Below are 16,211 nucleotides of genomic sequence, written 5' to 3' on the forward strand. Positions count from 1 at the left end.
CCACTACTATCATTATTCTTTTGGATATTCAAACCATCCTAATTTGGCTAGCAGAAGCCCATTCAATCAGAATCTTGTGTCCTAACAGAAACTTGTTAGTCTTTAAGCAATCTCTGTTTTCCAGCACAAATGTCCCAACCCACTCTGTACTTTCCCTGCCTGATACCTGAAATCAGGTTTTCCCCAAGAAGCCTCGATTCCTTTAAATGGGAATGGTAATTAGAAACCAAGACCTAAGTGCTGGATTGCTACTGGGGTGTCTGTCATTGCTTCTTAGCCCTTCACACATACAGAACAAGGGAATAGGAATTCATACTAATATTTGCAATTCAAATTTGTAATACAAATATAAAAGAAGAAAAGGAAAAATATATCTCATATCTTTCAATGAAAATCTTGGTTTCCATTATCACTAATATACTTATGCATTTGCTTCATCCTATAACATAGAAAATGGTAGTAATATTATTATACTACATATATGTATGCATACATATGTATATATAGTATACTTGTGAAACTAACAATAAACTTATTAAGAAAGTTTGAGATTTCTTTGCAGTTCATCTTTAAGATTACATCCTAATAAGTATGCACTGTCAAGAATATTATGTTCAAAAGTTACCTGAACTGCATGATTATGTGATACATTAGTTACACAAGCTTGTTTGGTTTTAGTTTATATTTAATTTTAACATTTATCATTCTTACCATTATTTTTGGCTTAATTATAATTTTTGAGTATTTATACTTTTACATGGCCCCAAAATCAAAACTCTATTAAAAGGTATACTCAAGTGAAGTTCTGCTTCTATCCCTACCTCCTCTACCCTGTTCCCACATACCCCCTATTTTGATTAGTTTCTAGTTTATTCTTCCTGTTTCACTGTATAAAAATAAGCAATTATGGTTCTTCAGAATTAACGTAGACATACCATGAGTTAAGCAACACCCCTACAACTAAGCCCTTATTTGAGTGTGATCATGGTACACAAAACCTGGTTTATATCACATTTTCTACTTGCAATACAGATATTTTGGCATACAAACAAACTCCTACCTGAATTCTGATTAATCCACTGTAGAGAGCTCAGATGAGCATTCAGAATTCTGCAGATCTGATGGAGCTAAAAACATACACTAGAGTTTTAGATTATTATTATGATGATATGGAGAACAAAAAAAAGCATAAAAATTTTAAATTAGGAAATGGGTTTTCATGTTTTTCTGGTAAGAAATGGACTGAGTGCTAAAGATAAATAGCTCTTTTTTGCTATTTCATATTTGTAATGTTCATTATGTCTATATATCAGTGTAATCTAATTATTTTGTAACAGTCAATAATTTGATTCCTACAATTAAATAAGAAACTATTACGGTACAAAATGTAAGTAGAGAGCACTAAGAGACATTTCACAAGAAATTCATATAAAAAACCTTAACTATAAATTTTTCTCAACCAAATTAGCCATTTTAAAAATGAGGTTTAACTCACATACATTATATTAGTTTCAGATGTACATGATTAGATATTTGTATATATTACAAAATGATCACCATAAGGGCTTAGTTAGAAAGTATCACCATACAGTTAGAAAAAAACCTTTTTTCTTTTGATGAGGACTTTTAAGATATAATATCTTGGCAATTTTCAAATATGCAATACAGTATTATTAACTATAGTCACCATGCTGTGCAGCATATCCCCATGACTTATTTTATAATGGGAAGTTTGTACCTCTTGTGCCCCCCACCCCCCACCTCTAGCAACTAACAATCTGTTCAAGGTATCCATGAGCTTGAGTTTTTCTGTTTTTTTATTTTAAATTCCACACATAAATGAGATCATATGGTATTTGTCTTTTATTGTCTGACTTATTTCACTTAGCATAATGCTCTCAAGGTCTAACATGTTCTCACAAAAAGCAAGATTTCCAAACCAGTGATTTTTAATAAATGATAATACTCAGTTTTCAAAGGTGTGGGGAAAACAAGTACATTCACATAGAGCCTATAGCAATATAAACTGACTCAACCCTTCAAAATGCAAATTTTTATAATATATATCAAAAGTTTTAAGATATTCACACCTTTTAACTCCATATATTCTACTTCTAGAAACATATCCAGAGGAAATAATCAAATCAAAACATTACTGGTGTTACCAAAGGGAAAGGGACTGGGGAGGATGGGTGGGAAGGGAGGGATAAGGCAGGGGGGAAGAAAGGGGGCATTACGATTACCATGTATAATGTGGGGGTAGGCACGGGGAGGGCTGTGCAACACAGAGAAGATAAGTAGTGATTCTACAGCATCTTATGACGTTGATGGACAGTGATTGTAATGGGGTTTGTGGGGGGGACTTGGTGATGGGGGGAGTCTAGTAAACATAATGTTCCTCATGTAATTGTAGATTAATGATACAAAAAAAACACATTACCAGTTACTATAGGGCAATTCTATAATGACAAAAAACTGGAACCATTATCTGTATCAATAAAAGCACGATTAAATATATTATGGTAAAGGTATTTAGAGTCAATGAGATATTATAGAGTCAATATAACCATGTTTTCAAAGAATGGATAAAATTTTAGGAAAACATGAAAGGATATTAAATAAAGACAGAAAAAAAAGCATTATATAGGCAAGTTTCCAATGCTTTTTCAAACAAAAGAGGTATTTTAACCAGCACAGTAAAGAGTTGAAATACACCATTAACAGGGTACTGGTAATATGGGTGATAAAACTTTCTTTACAAATTTCCCTATTTTCCAAGCATATCAATACAACAAACAAGCATATGTACTAATTTTAATGAAAAATACTGAACACTTATTTTTAAAATTTAAGAACTTTTGATAAATATTCGAGCAAAGACCAGGATAATACTGAAAACAAGAGGAAATGAAAACCAGACTTAAAAGAATGGTACATAATGAAAACAGAATATTTAGTGTATTTTAATATAAAAATTGAAAACATAATTTGTAGAAGGAACAATGAGTTTTTGAGAGAAAATGTGACTGAATATCTTATATTCATTAATATGGACTTGCTTAAATTTTAGATATTAGTCTTTCACATCTCCCACCCCAAAATGGTAAAAATAGTAATGAATACTACTGAACACAGTTGCTATTTTTCTATCCTGGTGAATGGCACATAATAACAGGGCTTTTTTTTTTTGGTATCATTAATCTACAATTACATGAGTAACATTATGGTTACTACACTCAACCCATCATCAAGTCCCCACCACATACCCCATTTCAGTCACTGTCCATCAGCATAGTAAGATGCTACAGAATCACTACTTGTCTTTTCTGTTATACAGCCCTCCCCATGCACCCTCCACATTATACATGGTAATCGTAATGCCCCCTTTCTTCCCCTCTGCCTTGTCCCTCCCTTCCCACCCATCCTCCCCAGTCCCTTTCCCTTTGGTAACTGTTCGTCCATTCTTGGGTTCTGTGAGTCTGCTGCTGTTTTGTTCCTTCAGTTTTTTTTCTTTGTTCTTGAACTCCAGAGATGAGTGAAATCATTTGATACTTGTCTTTTTCTGGCTGGCTTATTTCACTGAGTATAATACCCTCTGTCTATGAGAGTATTTCCTTCCCCAGGTTGGGGAAGTTTTTGGCAATTATTTCCTCAAAGAGACTTTCTATCTTTTTCTCTCTCTTCTTCTTCTGGTATCCCTATAAAGTGAATATTGTTTCATTGGATTTGTCACACAGCTCTCTTATTATTCGTTTATTCCTAGAGATCCTTTTTCTCTCTGTGCCTCAGCTTCCTTGTTTTCCTGTTCTCTCATTTCTATCTCATTTACTGTCTCCTCTACCTCATCTCATCTGCTTTTAAATCCCTCTATTATGTTTCATTTTAGATAATGTATTTTTCAACGTACATTTCTCCTTGTTAAAGTCTTCCCTGAAATCTTGACTTTTTTGTAGCTCTGTAAGCATGTTTATGACTTTTATTTTGAAATCTTTATCAAGACGATTGGTGATTTCAGTTTCACCAAGCCCTCTTTCTGGCATTTTTTCTTGTAATTTTGTTCGGACCAAGTTCTCTTGTTGTTTCATTTTTTTAATGTCCCCATGGAATAATAACTTTACATAGGTGGCACACTCTAGTACCCAGCAGCTCTACTCTCTGTAGCTGCCAAGCACCTGCGGTAAAGGCAGGGGTCACAGGCGAGTGGAACTGGTGCCTGCCAGTAGGAAAGAGTTTGGCTGGGAGGGTTTCCTGCCCTCTCAGCTGTAACACCTGCCTCCACTTCCAGGTCTAGTGGGCCATGTGAGCAGGGAGGAGCCTCTGTGCTACACCCCTGTAGCTGCCATAGGCAGAGTCACCGTTCAGCTGGCCTGGCACGATGGTGGTGGTAGCAAGTGGGTGGGACCGGTGCCTGCTGGGAGGAAGGAGCAGCAGACTGTGTACCACAGTGGGGGGCCTTGGAGCTGTGTTGCCAGCCAGGACAATGGAGTGTCTGAAGCTCCTTAGAGTTCCCAACCTGCTAGGCTGAATATGCCAAAAAGATTTTGTCCATCTGCCCTTTCTTCTGAGCAGTGAGCTCTGTGTAATCTTTGCCCCTTTAGTGCCTCTCTTGCTGCTGGGAAGTCTTTCAAACTACCCACCTTTCTTTTGTCCTAGGGGGTCGGTTGTGTGTACCTGTTCTCCATAAGTGGCTGGAATCTCAGTCTCTCCCAGTATTCTGCCCATCTTTGCATTCCAACTCCACTAATCTCCAGAGCAACATGTAATGTGGGTTCATGCTCCTGGAGAAGATCTCCAGGGCTGGTTTTTCAGCAGTCGCTGGGCTTCTGCTCCCTCCCTGCTCCATTTCTCTTCTTCCTGCCTGTGGGCTGGCATGCAGGGAGGACTTGAATCCTGCCCAATTGTGGCTTTGCTACTTAACCCTTTTTTCTGATGTCTTCTCTTTTTCCCCAGATTTAGGCAGTCTGTTCTGCAGTCTTTGAGTTGCTTTTCCAGGATTAGTTGTATTTGCTGTATTTTTGTGTTTTATGTGATCCTGCAAGGAGGTTTCTGCCTCACTTCTCATGCCACCATCTTTCTCCCCTTCCACAAAGCTTTTGACCTGGTTACAATAAATTATCTATAAGAATATTATTGTTCAGAAAATGTTTTCTCAGTTTCCTGTCCAATGATCTATGCTACCTGAGAAAATAGATGAACTGATGCTGATCTTTTGCTTCTTTTGTCCTGCTATCAGGCAGCAATTATTCTTTAATTCACTCATCTTAAACATCTCAATCACCCTTGCCAGGAAAAACAAAAATAAAAGACTCAAACATTTACTCCCCACTACTAAAATAAAATAAATCCACCCATGGCTAAGTAGAGAAACAAATATAAGGTTAGGATTACAGTCTCCTTTTACTTATTCTGTTCAAAACATCACTTCAGTTATATTAATTTCAACATAGCGAGACTAGACATCAACTCTGCTTCATTTATAAATCTGCATGTGTTTATCAATGCATCAAAATTCTATTACAATAAAACAGTTTTGAATTTTGGAATCACAATGATGATCTAATATTTTGTTAAAAAGAAAATCTATATTCTGTCCACTCTTGATCATCTCTGTGAACAAAGTGAGATGGTAGTACTGGTAATCCCAGACTAATTTATATTTGTTTTTGTACAACTTTAGATTCACCCAAAACAGAGAATAGCATAATTTTTATAGCTGGAGGTCAAGATAGTTTAGTTCACCCATGACATTTTGCAAAAGGAGTCAGGATTCAGAGAGGTTAAATGACAAAATTCTAATGCTTTCTCAACTGCACCATGCTGTCTGTTTATAACTTAAAAAGCTAGTAATAGGTATGTGTATAAGAGAACCATCTGTATATAACTGGACAAAGAGTTTAGTCAAGAATAATCACCATTTATACATATTATATTATTTTTATGTATAAATATATAATATATATTATATGTATATATCACCATTATATAGATGTCATTCACCCTCACCTACCCAGATCCTGGCCCCACTCCTAATTATAATAAACTGACAAAGATTCCACAGTGGGAGATTGCTCTCACCATTACTGCCATGGAGTGGAAATGGGGAAAAGGAAGACTCCATTTAGCTGCTAAGATAATAGGGAAAGGTAGGGGAAATAAGCTCTTTAATTACAGATAAAGGAAAAAAATCCTCAAGGCCAAATTAATTAAAAACATCTCAACTCTCTAATTGAGATGCTTTGGCTGTACCTTCCCATGTATAATACATTTACATTATGAGTTAAATAGGATTCTGTGAGGCAAGTTGGAAACCTAATAACCATATAAGCCAGGAAAAGACAAATACTATATGATTTAAGTTACATGTGGAATCTAAAAAACAAAACAAATGAACAAAACACATATAGACTCATAGACACAGAGAAGAGACTGGTGGTTGCCACAGGGATGGAGAGAGGGGGATGAGTGAAATAGGTGACAGGGATAAAGAGGCACAAAATTCCAACTATAATATAAATTAGTTACAGGGATAAAAGTATAGCATGGGTTATATAGTCAATGACATTGTATCTTTGTATGCTGACAGATGGTAACTACATGTACTGGAGTGAGCATTTAGTAATATAGATATCTGTTAAATCATTATGTTGTACACCTGAAACCTGAAGTATAGTTGGTATCACCTATACTTCAATAAAAAAAGTTCCTAAGGAAAAATATATTTTAAGTCTTAAATATATTTATTTTGACTCATTAAACTTTTAAGATATAACCTAATCATAAATTAAGGATTACCTGGATATATCTATAGGACTCAAACATACATACTCACAATTATATGAATATGTAGATAAATAAGTAAAAGGAAGAATGAACTAGCTAATGAGTAAGTGAACAGAAAAGTAAGTACAGGGACATATTTAGTTATGTGAAAAACATGGGAGAAAATTCTGAACATTTAGGGAAGAAAGTCATTTTTTCACCCTCCTGGGAATAATCACAAAAAACCCACAACCTTTTCTGTCCTTAAGTATTTCCTGCACCACTAACTACACCCAAGAGCTTCACATCTCTAGAGTCAGGTAAGGAGCACTGCAGAGGACAGAAGGTGATTAGCTAAAACAACCACAGAATACTAATTTCATATTAAATCTTGGTTGTCCAAGTAGATAAAGCAGTTAACACACCAGGTCAGTGTTAGCAGGACTTTGAAATGCATTCGGGTACTCAGTAATGTCCTTGAGATCTAGGGTCACTTGTTTCAGTTGACCACCTATATTTTCTGCTAAATTGTACCTGAAAAGGCAGATAAAATAAAGTGATTAACAAGAAATGTTTTCTGCCTTATGTACTATTACTGTACAAAGATAATACTGCCAACCGGGCTTACCCAATCCCCTTACCTTCTTAATGGGTCTTGGTTATAACTAATGGCACATTTTTATGAATACAATATTTATGACCTTATTACCATATTCTAACAAGACTCAATAGGTAAAGGTTTTTATCCACTTTGCCATTTTTACAGTCACCTATTTACCCTCTGGATAATACTCTGAGGAGCTCTGAGGCAAAGGAACTCTCTTTAGGTGTCAAATCCATGAAACATTTAGATATATGAGAAGTTATTTGGTATTTTGCAGTATTCAATAAGTGTTGAGATGTCTTCAGTGATTTTGAATACACACACTTTCAGAGTAAAGCCTTATATAAATATACTCCATCCACCAACAAAAGATGTCTTGAGAAATGAGATTCACAATAATCTAAGGTAAATAAATCTGCCAAGTTCACAACAAATTAATTAATTGGCAAATTCCCAAGATTTCCACCCAAACTATTTACACACACACACAACCTAGTCAATGAATGTTTATGAGAGTTAAAGGGACCAAAGCATTTTTCATCCTTAATGTCTATAAAGATTAAAAGATTAAATTAGATTTACTAATAGCTATCTACTACCTTTCTATTCCAAAGTATTTATAGGTAATTAGCTACCTAGATTGTTCAAGATTATAGTAAAGATTCCATCACAATGTAAAGCAGACTGAAAACAATTGAAAAGAAACTAATATTTCAATTATTTCTTAAAACTAGTTAAGATTTCATGGCCAAAAATGTAACTCCATAAGTTTTTTAAAAAATGATAGAATACATAGAAAGCAATTCAAAGAAAAGAAAGATTCACAAAGCTGAGATACAAAAGCAGAAACAGTACTAGGGTCCATACAATTAGCTGTACTCAACACATTTACTACACCTAAAAAATGTTAACTTACAAGTCTGTTAAAAGTAAGCTCAGTCTTAACTCACTAATAAGCCACTAATAGAATGAGTCTGGCTTAATCTCAATCTAGTTTATATAGCACATTCACACAAGTTCTCTTAACAATACTTTATTACTTGGCCTGATTACCAAATCTCAGTTCCAGAAAGAGAAAGTTGCTTTGGGAACATTGGCAACACTTCGCCCAAAGTTAAAGACTGAATGGTACACAAATAAAATACATCCAGCTCAAGATACTGACAAAATCATTCAATATTTTAAAGATACTTAGTTTGCCAACAGATTAACAAATTGCCTTTAAAATAGCAAATGATTTATCAGTGAAACCATTGCATTAATACTAGGTTTAAAAGAATCAATATAAATAAGAGACCATAAATATCCCACAATACTATGACACCACACACATAAAACTGGTATGTCTAATTTAAGAACAAACTTGACAAAAATTTTACTGTGATCATGTATAAGCTTGAAATTAACAATGTACAAAATGCCATAAGCCAAAATTGCCTGAATGATTGCTTTATTTTTAATCATCCTAAAAAGATAAACAGAAATAGGCAAGTTGATAAGTGGCAACTATAAGAACTTGTCTTTCTCTACAAATTTTTATTCCTTGCTTTTCAACTCCACCTTTTTTCTTTTTTTTAGTAGCAAAGTCCTGCCCCATTCCTTGATCTTTATTCAGTTACTTACATCCTCTCATGATCATTTGCTTGCTGAAGATAAACAAACCCTCCGTGGTCATTTTTTACAAACTCCTTTAAAGGGGTCAAGAGATCTTCTAGTTCTTTCTGCTGTGACAGGATAAAATCCAATTCTCCTTCCAACCTGAGAAAAACAAGTCATCAGAAGGGCTAATAAAAGGAATTTGGAGTGACAAAATAGATGTCAATAAACTATAGTAAGGAAAAGAAACTGGACATAGATATAGATCTGTAATCTTTCAACCTAGGGAATCTAAGGTTCTACCTTTCCTGATCCTGTTTCATTTTTTCCACTTCTTGTAAATCAGTAATCTATAAAGGAAAATAAAAATACAGTAATACATGTATTTGAATTTACATTGGAATTTTAAAGCAATATTAATTTTCTCAAACACACTTCAAATACGAAAGATTTCCTAATTCAGGACATTTATTACCTAAGGAAAGTATTTTTAAATTGACTACCAATAGTGGAATAGAAACCACAAAACACAGGTTTATTCTGTGTTCATCTAAAAATACTCCCACAATGCTGGTAGGTTAATGAGAATATCTTCTTACCTTCTCACCATTCTCAATCACTGTAAGGTCCCAAGCATTGAAATGGTTGCTCTGGCAAAGAAAGTACTTCTCTTGATCCTCTAACTCACAGGTCCATTTGTTTAACAGATCCTCCAGCTGACCACATTTCATAGTGGGAGTTACAATTGCTCTAAAAAAAAAGGATGCAGTATGATCACACAATTGAAACAATAACATAGGAGTACTTAGAGAAGAAAATAGCACACGAGGAGTTTCTTAGATCTTCTCCCTAACAAAACCATCAGAAATGGAAGAGATTATTTTTAAAACAGTCATTCAAAGTATTTGGAAATGATCCTAAGGGAATCCAGCAAATAAAGATTTATTGAGAAATCTACTCAATCACAGTAAGAGCAGCTGAAGTTTGTGCCACAGCTTGCTCCCTCTCTGTCCCCTTAGCTCAGCATGACGGAAGCTCCATTCTGGGTGCACGTAGCCAAAGATATAGGACTCTCTTTCTACAGCACTTAGTCAAAGTGATCCATTCCCTGTCTCAGCAGTATCCATGAAACTGAGTAAGCAGCTGAGCTTCTACCCTCCACTGGACAGAACCAAGCAGAACTCTGATTCCCCTGCCAGGTAGTATCATTTAGGCTGAGCCAGTAGCTCATTTTCCATCCTGTGACTGGCAGAACCAGGCAATGCTCTTGATTCCTCTGCTGGGGCAGTGTCAGCAGGGCCAGACAGAGGTAATCATCAATTGCCTGCCCAGAAGAGGTTCTAATTCCCTCACCAGGGTATTTCCAGCAATGTTCAGTAACAAGTTGAACCTAAATCCCCATCCAGCAGCATCAAGACTTAATAAGGCACAATGAGACAGGGTTACTTACCATTAGGCTTTACCACTTGTCTTCAGTGTCAGTGGGACCCAATGGTGAGCTAACCTCTATGACCACATGGCATCACCGGGACTGAACAAAGTAATGCAAGTTGGGACTAGCTAGGACTCCACTTCCCACCACCCCTGGGCGGTGTCAGGGAGGCTCAGTGGAGAACTTAACCTCCACATCCACTGAAAAAACCAAGACTGAACAAGGCAGGGCAAATCAGGGCTAGTCATTACTCTGTCCTCTTTTTCCCCATAGCCTGTGTCAGCAAGGCCCAGTAGGGAGCTCAGCTTCTATACTAACTCAGCATCAATGAGGTTAAATGAAGTGATATAAGAAGAGTAGTTGACATCCGCTTCTTCCCTACTCTTGTATCATTGGGGTCCAACAGGAAGCAGAAATTCTGCCTCCACCCTACAGTTACTAAGTAGCATTAGTTAGTACTCCACTTCCCCTTGTTCTGGGTCCTGGAGGCCCAGCTGGGAACTGAGCTTACATCCACACTTAGAGGCAATGAAGTGGTATGATGCACTGTCCCACTTTCATGAAGAATTAGCAGGGCTGGGGGGGAACTGAAATTCCATACCACTCATATACATTGAGGCAGTGTGAGTCAGTGCTCCACTTCTGCTCAGGTGGTGTGGGCAGGGTCTGGTGGGAAGCTGACCATACAAATGTACCCAAACCTTGCACCTGATGAAGAAAGAAGATTTAAATAGTACCCAAACTCCCCTAACAAAATACATAAAATGTCCAGGGTACAACTGAAAAGAATCTGTTACATCGAGGACCAGGAAAATAACAACTTAAAAGAGAAAAGACAAGCCACAGATACCAACATTGAGAGTTATCAGATGTTAGAATGATCTGAAAAGAATTTGAAAACAACCATCAAAAAAATGCTCCAACAAGGAATTATGAATCTCTAGAGACAGATGGAAAATAGAAAATTTCAGCAATGAAATAGAAGTTATGAAAAACAATCAAATGGAAGTTATAGAACAAAAAAAATAAAGTAACTGAAATAAAAAGCTCACTTGAATGGTTTGATACTGAATGGAGATGACAGAGGGTACAATCAGTGAACATGAGAGCAAATCAATAGAATTTACACAACAGCAGAGAGAAAATAGGCACAAAAATGAAAAAAAATCTCAGACCTGGAGGGCAGTAATAAAAGAGGGAACATCTGTAGACCAGAGGATAATACATCAGAGAGGAAAAGAGAAAGTGGGATTGAAAAAGTATTCTGAAAAATAGAGGTGAAAACTTCCCAAATTTGTCAAAAGACATAAACCTATAGATTCAAGGAGCTAGCAAATCTCAAACAGAATAATTCAAAGAAATCTGTGGTGCTAAGACACACAATCCTTAAATTTCTAAAACCAAAGATAAATAAAGAAAAAATCTTGAAAGCACCCAGGGAGAAACATCACATTACTTAGAAGGGAAGTCCAATTTGAAAGACAGAAGACTTTTCATCTTAAACCATGGAGGCTGAAATAAAGTGTCACAGAATTTTTCAAGTATTGGAAGAAAAAATTGCTGGCCACTATTTCTAAATCAAGTGCAAATATCCTTCCAGAAATGGAGGGAAAATAAAAATACTCTCATGCAAAGTAAATTTAAGAGAATTTGTTACTATCAAACCTATCCTTAAAGACTGGCTAAACAGAAACTAAATGAAAATAAGAGCTGGAACTTCATAAAGGAAAGAAGACCAAAATGGATAAAAAGGGTAAAGATAATAGACCAGTCTACTATTCATGAGTTTTTAAAATCATATTTGATGGTTGAAAGAAAAAGTATTACACCATATAATGTGGTATTCAATAAACATGGAGGAAGTACTTAAGACAATTATACTTAAAAGAAGAGTAAAGGGAAACAATGAAAGTAAGGTTTCTACACTTACGCAAAGCAGTAAAATGTCAATATAACTAGACTGTTATAAGTGACATATCTATATCGTAGCAGTTAGTAAGAAAACTATACAAAGCAATATACTCAGAAACAGTATAAATAGAAAATGATGGAACCCTACAAAATGTTTGAATAACCCATAGGAGGTTAACAAAAAGAGAAAAACAAAAAGAGGTAAAAAAGAAAAAAAATAACTAATAAAATGGCAGATTTAAGCCCAATATATCAATAATTACCTCAAATGTAAATGTCCTAACTATACAGACTAAAAGACAGAGATTGGCAGAGTGGATAAAAATTATGATCCATCAGTATGCTTGTCTATAAGAAACTCACTTCAAATAGGTTGATAAATTGGAAGTAAAATAATGGAAAAATATATACAGGCAAGTTGAATTTTGAAAAAGATATGGCTATATTAATAACAGATAAAGTCAATTTCACAGCAAAGAAAATTACCAGAATGATAAAGAAATCAAAGTACCAGGAAGGTGAATAATCCTAAACATGTAGGCAACCTAACTGCAGGGCCTTAAAATATAGAAAGCAAACTGAAAGAGCTCAAAGGATAAATAAAGAAATCCACAGCTACAGTTGGGGACTTCAAAAAGCCATTCTACACAACTGAAAGAAGCCTCAGAGAGAAAAGCTTCAAGGATAGAGATCTGAAAATACAATGAAGCAACAAGATCTAACTAACACATGCAGAAGATTTCACTCAACAGCAGAAAATATAACTTTCAGGTGCCCATGGAACATCCACTAAAAAAAGACCATATCCTCAAAAAAAAAAAAAAAAGACCATATCCTCACCATAAAACAAACCTAAAACAAATATAAAAGAACTGAAATCATACAGATCATGTTCTCTAACCACAATGGAATTAAACTAGAAAATGACACAGAAAGAAAACAGGAAAATCTCCAAATACTTGGAAATTAAACAAAACTCATCCAAATACTCTATGGGTCAAAGAGGAATTCACAAAGGACATACTAAAAGTACACAGAATTGAATGAAAATGGAAATGCAGCATAACATAATATATGGTACATAGCTGATGCAGTGGTGAGAAGGGTACTATAAGCAATAAATGCTTAAATTAGAAAAGAGGAATGGTCTCAAATCAATAATCTTTCATACCTCAAGAAACTAGAGCAAAATGAACCCAATGCAATTAGAAACAAAGAAATAATAAAGAGTAGATATCAATAACATTGAAAATGAAAACAATAGAGAATAATAAATGAAGCAAAAGCTACTTCTTGGGGAAAAGATCTATAAAATTGATAAAGAAAGGTACAAACCACCAATATCAGAAACGAACAGGAGAATATCCTTATAGGTATCAAAAGGACAAAAAGGGAGTACTATGAACAACTTTACACTCATAGATTCTACAACTTAGAAGAAACAGAGCAATTCCTTGAAAACTACACACTTTTTAACTCATCAAAAATGAAACAGAGGGGCGGAAGATGGCGGCGTGAGTAGAGCAGTGGAAATCTCCTTCCAAAACAACATATATCTATGAAAATATAACAAAGACAACCCTTCCTAGAATAAAGACCAGAGGACACAGGACAATATCCAGACCACATCCGCATCTGAGAGAACCCAGCGCCTCGCGAAGGGGATAAGATACAAGCCCCGGCCCCACGGGAGCCGAGCGCCCCTCCCCCCAGCTCCCGGCGGGAGAAGAACAGGCAGAGCGGGAGGGAGATGTAGCACAGGACTGCCGAACACCCAGCCCCAGCCATCCGGGCCAGAGTGCAGGGCCCTCGATACTAGGAAAACAGGGCAGCAAGAACAGTGAGCGGGCACTGGAGGCTGGGCGCCAGAGGACATAAGAAAAGCGCGCAACCATTTTTTTTTTTTTTGCATTATTGCTGTTTTGTTTTGGCGAGCGCTTTTTGGAAGTCTTAAAGGGATAGGGACCCCAATACTAGGGAAACAGGGCAGAAAGACCGGTGAGCAGAGGCCTGAGGCTGGCACCGGAGAATAAAGAAAAATGAACGACCACCTTTTTTTTTTTTTTTTTAATTAAAAACTTTTTTTTTTTTTAATTTAAAAATTTTTTTCTTTTTTTTTTTTTTTTGGTGGTCGTTGTTTTGTTTTGGCGGGTGCTTTTTGGAAGTCTTAAAGGGGCAGGGCGGGTCACTTAATCCAGAGGTAGGGAATCCGGGGATCTCTGGGCACCCTAACCCCTGGGCTGCAGGGAGCAGGGAGGCCCCTTACGGAGATAAATAGCCTCCCAGCAGCTCCTGCTCCAACGCGACTCCACCATTTTGGAGTAGCTGCCCGAGCCAGGCCACGCCCACAGCAACAGCGGAGATTAACTCCATAGCAGCCGGGCAGGAAGCAGAAACCCTGTCTGTGCGCAGCTGCGCAGCACAAGCCACGAGAGGTTGCTGTTCTCCCAGGAGAGGAGGGCCACAAACCAACAAGAAAGGAAGTCCTTCCAGCCGTCACTCATCCCAGTTCTGCAGACTATTCCTATCACCATGAAAAGGCAAAGCTACAGGCAGACAAAGATCACAGAGACAACACCAGAGAAGGAGACAGACCTAACCAGTCTTCCTGACAAAGAATTCAAAATAAGAATCATAAACATGCTGACAGAGATGCAGAGAAATACGCAAGAGAAATGGGATGAAGTCCGGAAGGAGATCACAGATGCCAGAAAGGAGATCGCAGAAATGAAACAAACTCTGGAAGGGTTTATAAGCAGAATGGATAGAATGCAAGAGGCCATTGACGGAATTGAAATCAGAGAACAGGAACGCATAGAAGCTGACATAGAGAGAGACAAAAGGATCTCCAGGAATGAAACAATATTAAGAGAACTGTGTGACCAATCTAAAAGGAACAATATCCGTATTATAGGGGTCCCAGAAGAAGAAGAGAGAGGAAAAGAGATGGAAAGTATCTTAGAAGAAATAATTGCTGAAAACTTCCCCAAACTGGGGGAGGACATAATCGAACAGACCACGGAAATACACAGAACCCCCAACAGAAAGGATCCAAGAAGGACAACACCAAGACACATAATAATTAAAATGGCAAAGATCAAGGACAAGGAAAGAGTGTTAAAGGCAGCTAGAGAGAAAAAGGTCACCTATAAAGGGAAACCCATCAGGCTAACGTCAGATTTCTCAACAGAAACCCTACAGGCCAGAAGAAAATGGCATGATATATTTAATACAATGAAACAGAAGGGCCTTGAACCAAGGATACTGTATCCAGCACAACTATCATTCAAATATGACGGTGGGATTAAACAATTCCCAGACAAACAAAAGCTGAGGGAATTTGCTTTCCACAAACCACCTCTACAGAACATCTTACAGGGACTGCTCTAGATGGGAGCACTCCTAGAAAGAGCACAGCACAAAACACCCAACATATGAAGAATCGAGGAGGAGGAACAAGAAGGGAGAGAAGAAAAGAATCTCCAGACAGTGTATATAACAGCTCAATAAGCGAGCTAAGTTAGGCAGTAAGATACTAAAGAGGCTAACCTTGAACCTTTGGTAACCACGAATTTAAAGCCTGCAATGGCAATAAGTACATATCTTTCAATAGTCACCCTAAATGTTAATGGGTTGAATGCACCAATAAAAAGACACAGAGTAACAGAATGGATAAAAAAGCAAGACCCATCTATATGCTGCTTACAAGAAACTCACCTCAAACCCAAAGACATGTACAGACTAAAAGTCAAGGGATGGAAAAACATATTTCAAGCAAACAACAGTGAGAAGAAAGCAGGGGTTGCAGTACTAATATCAGACAAAATAGACTGCAAAACAAAGAAAGTAACAAGAGATAAAGAAGGACACTACATAATGATAAAGGGCTCAGTCAAACAAGAGGATATA

At 36.7% G+C, this 16,211-nt stretch overlaps 1 protein-coding gene across 2 annotated transcripts in view; it reads right to left on the reverse strand.

The window, feature by feature from the left end:
• The window catches only part of NUP62CL (nucleoporin 62 C-terminal like), a 77,720-nt gene that overhangs the window by 16,717 nt on the left and 44,792 nt on the right, over positions 1 to 16,211 (reverse strand). For both annotated transcript variants that reach the window (XM_036925008.2, XM_036925006.2), the window contains 5 exons: positions 9,559 to 9,709; positions 9,263 to 9,309; positions 8,987 to 9,121; positions 7,185 to 7,293; positions 1,061 to 1,127 (listed from right to left, as the gene is read on the reverse strand). In XM_036925008.2, coding sequence (XP_036780903.2) covers positions 1,061 to 1,127; positions 7,185 to 7,293; positions 8,987 to 9,121; positions 9,263 to 9,309; positions 9,559 to 9,709 — 509 coding nt within the window. The remainder of the gene's footprint in view (positions 1 to 1,060; positions 1,128 to 7,184; positions 7,294 to 8,986; positions 9,122 to 9,262; positions 9,310 to 9,558; positions 9,710 to 16,211) is intronic.

The sequence above is a fragment of the Manis pentadactyla genome, chromosome X (assembly GCF_030020395.1).
Source record: "Manis pentadactyla isolate mManPen7 chromosome X, mManPen7.hap1, whole genome shotgun sequence".
NCBI classification, from domain to species: Eukaryota; Metazoa; Chordata; class Mammalia; order Pholidota; family Manidae; genus Manis; species Manis pentadactyla.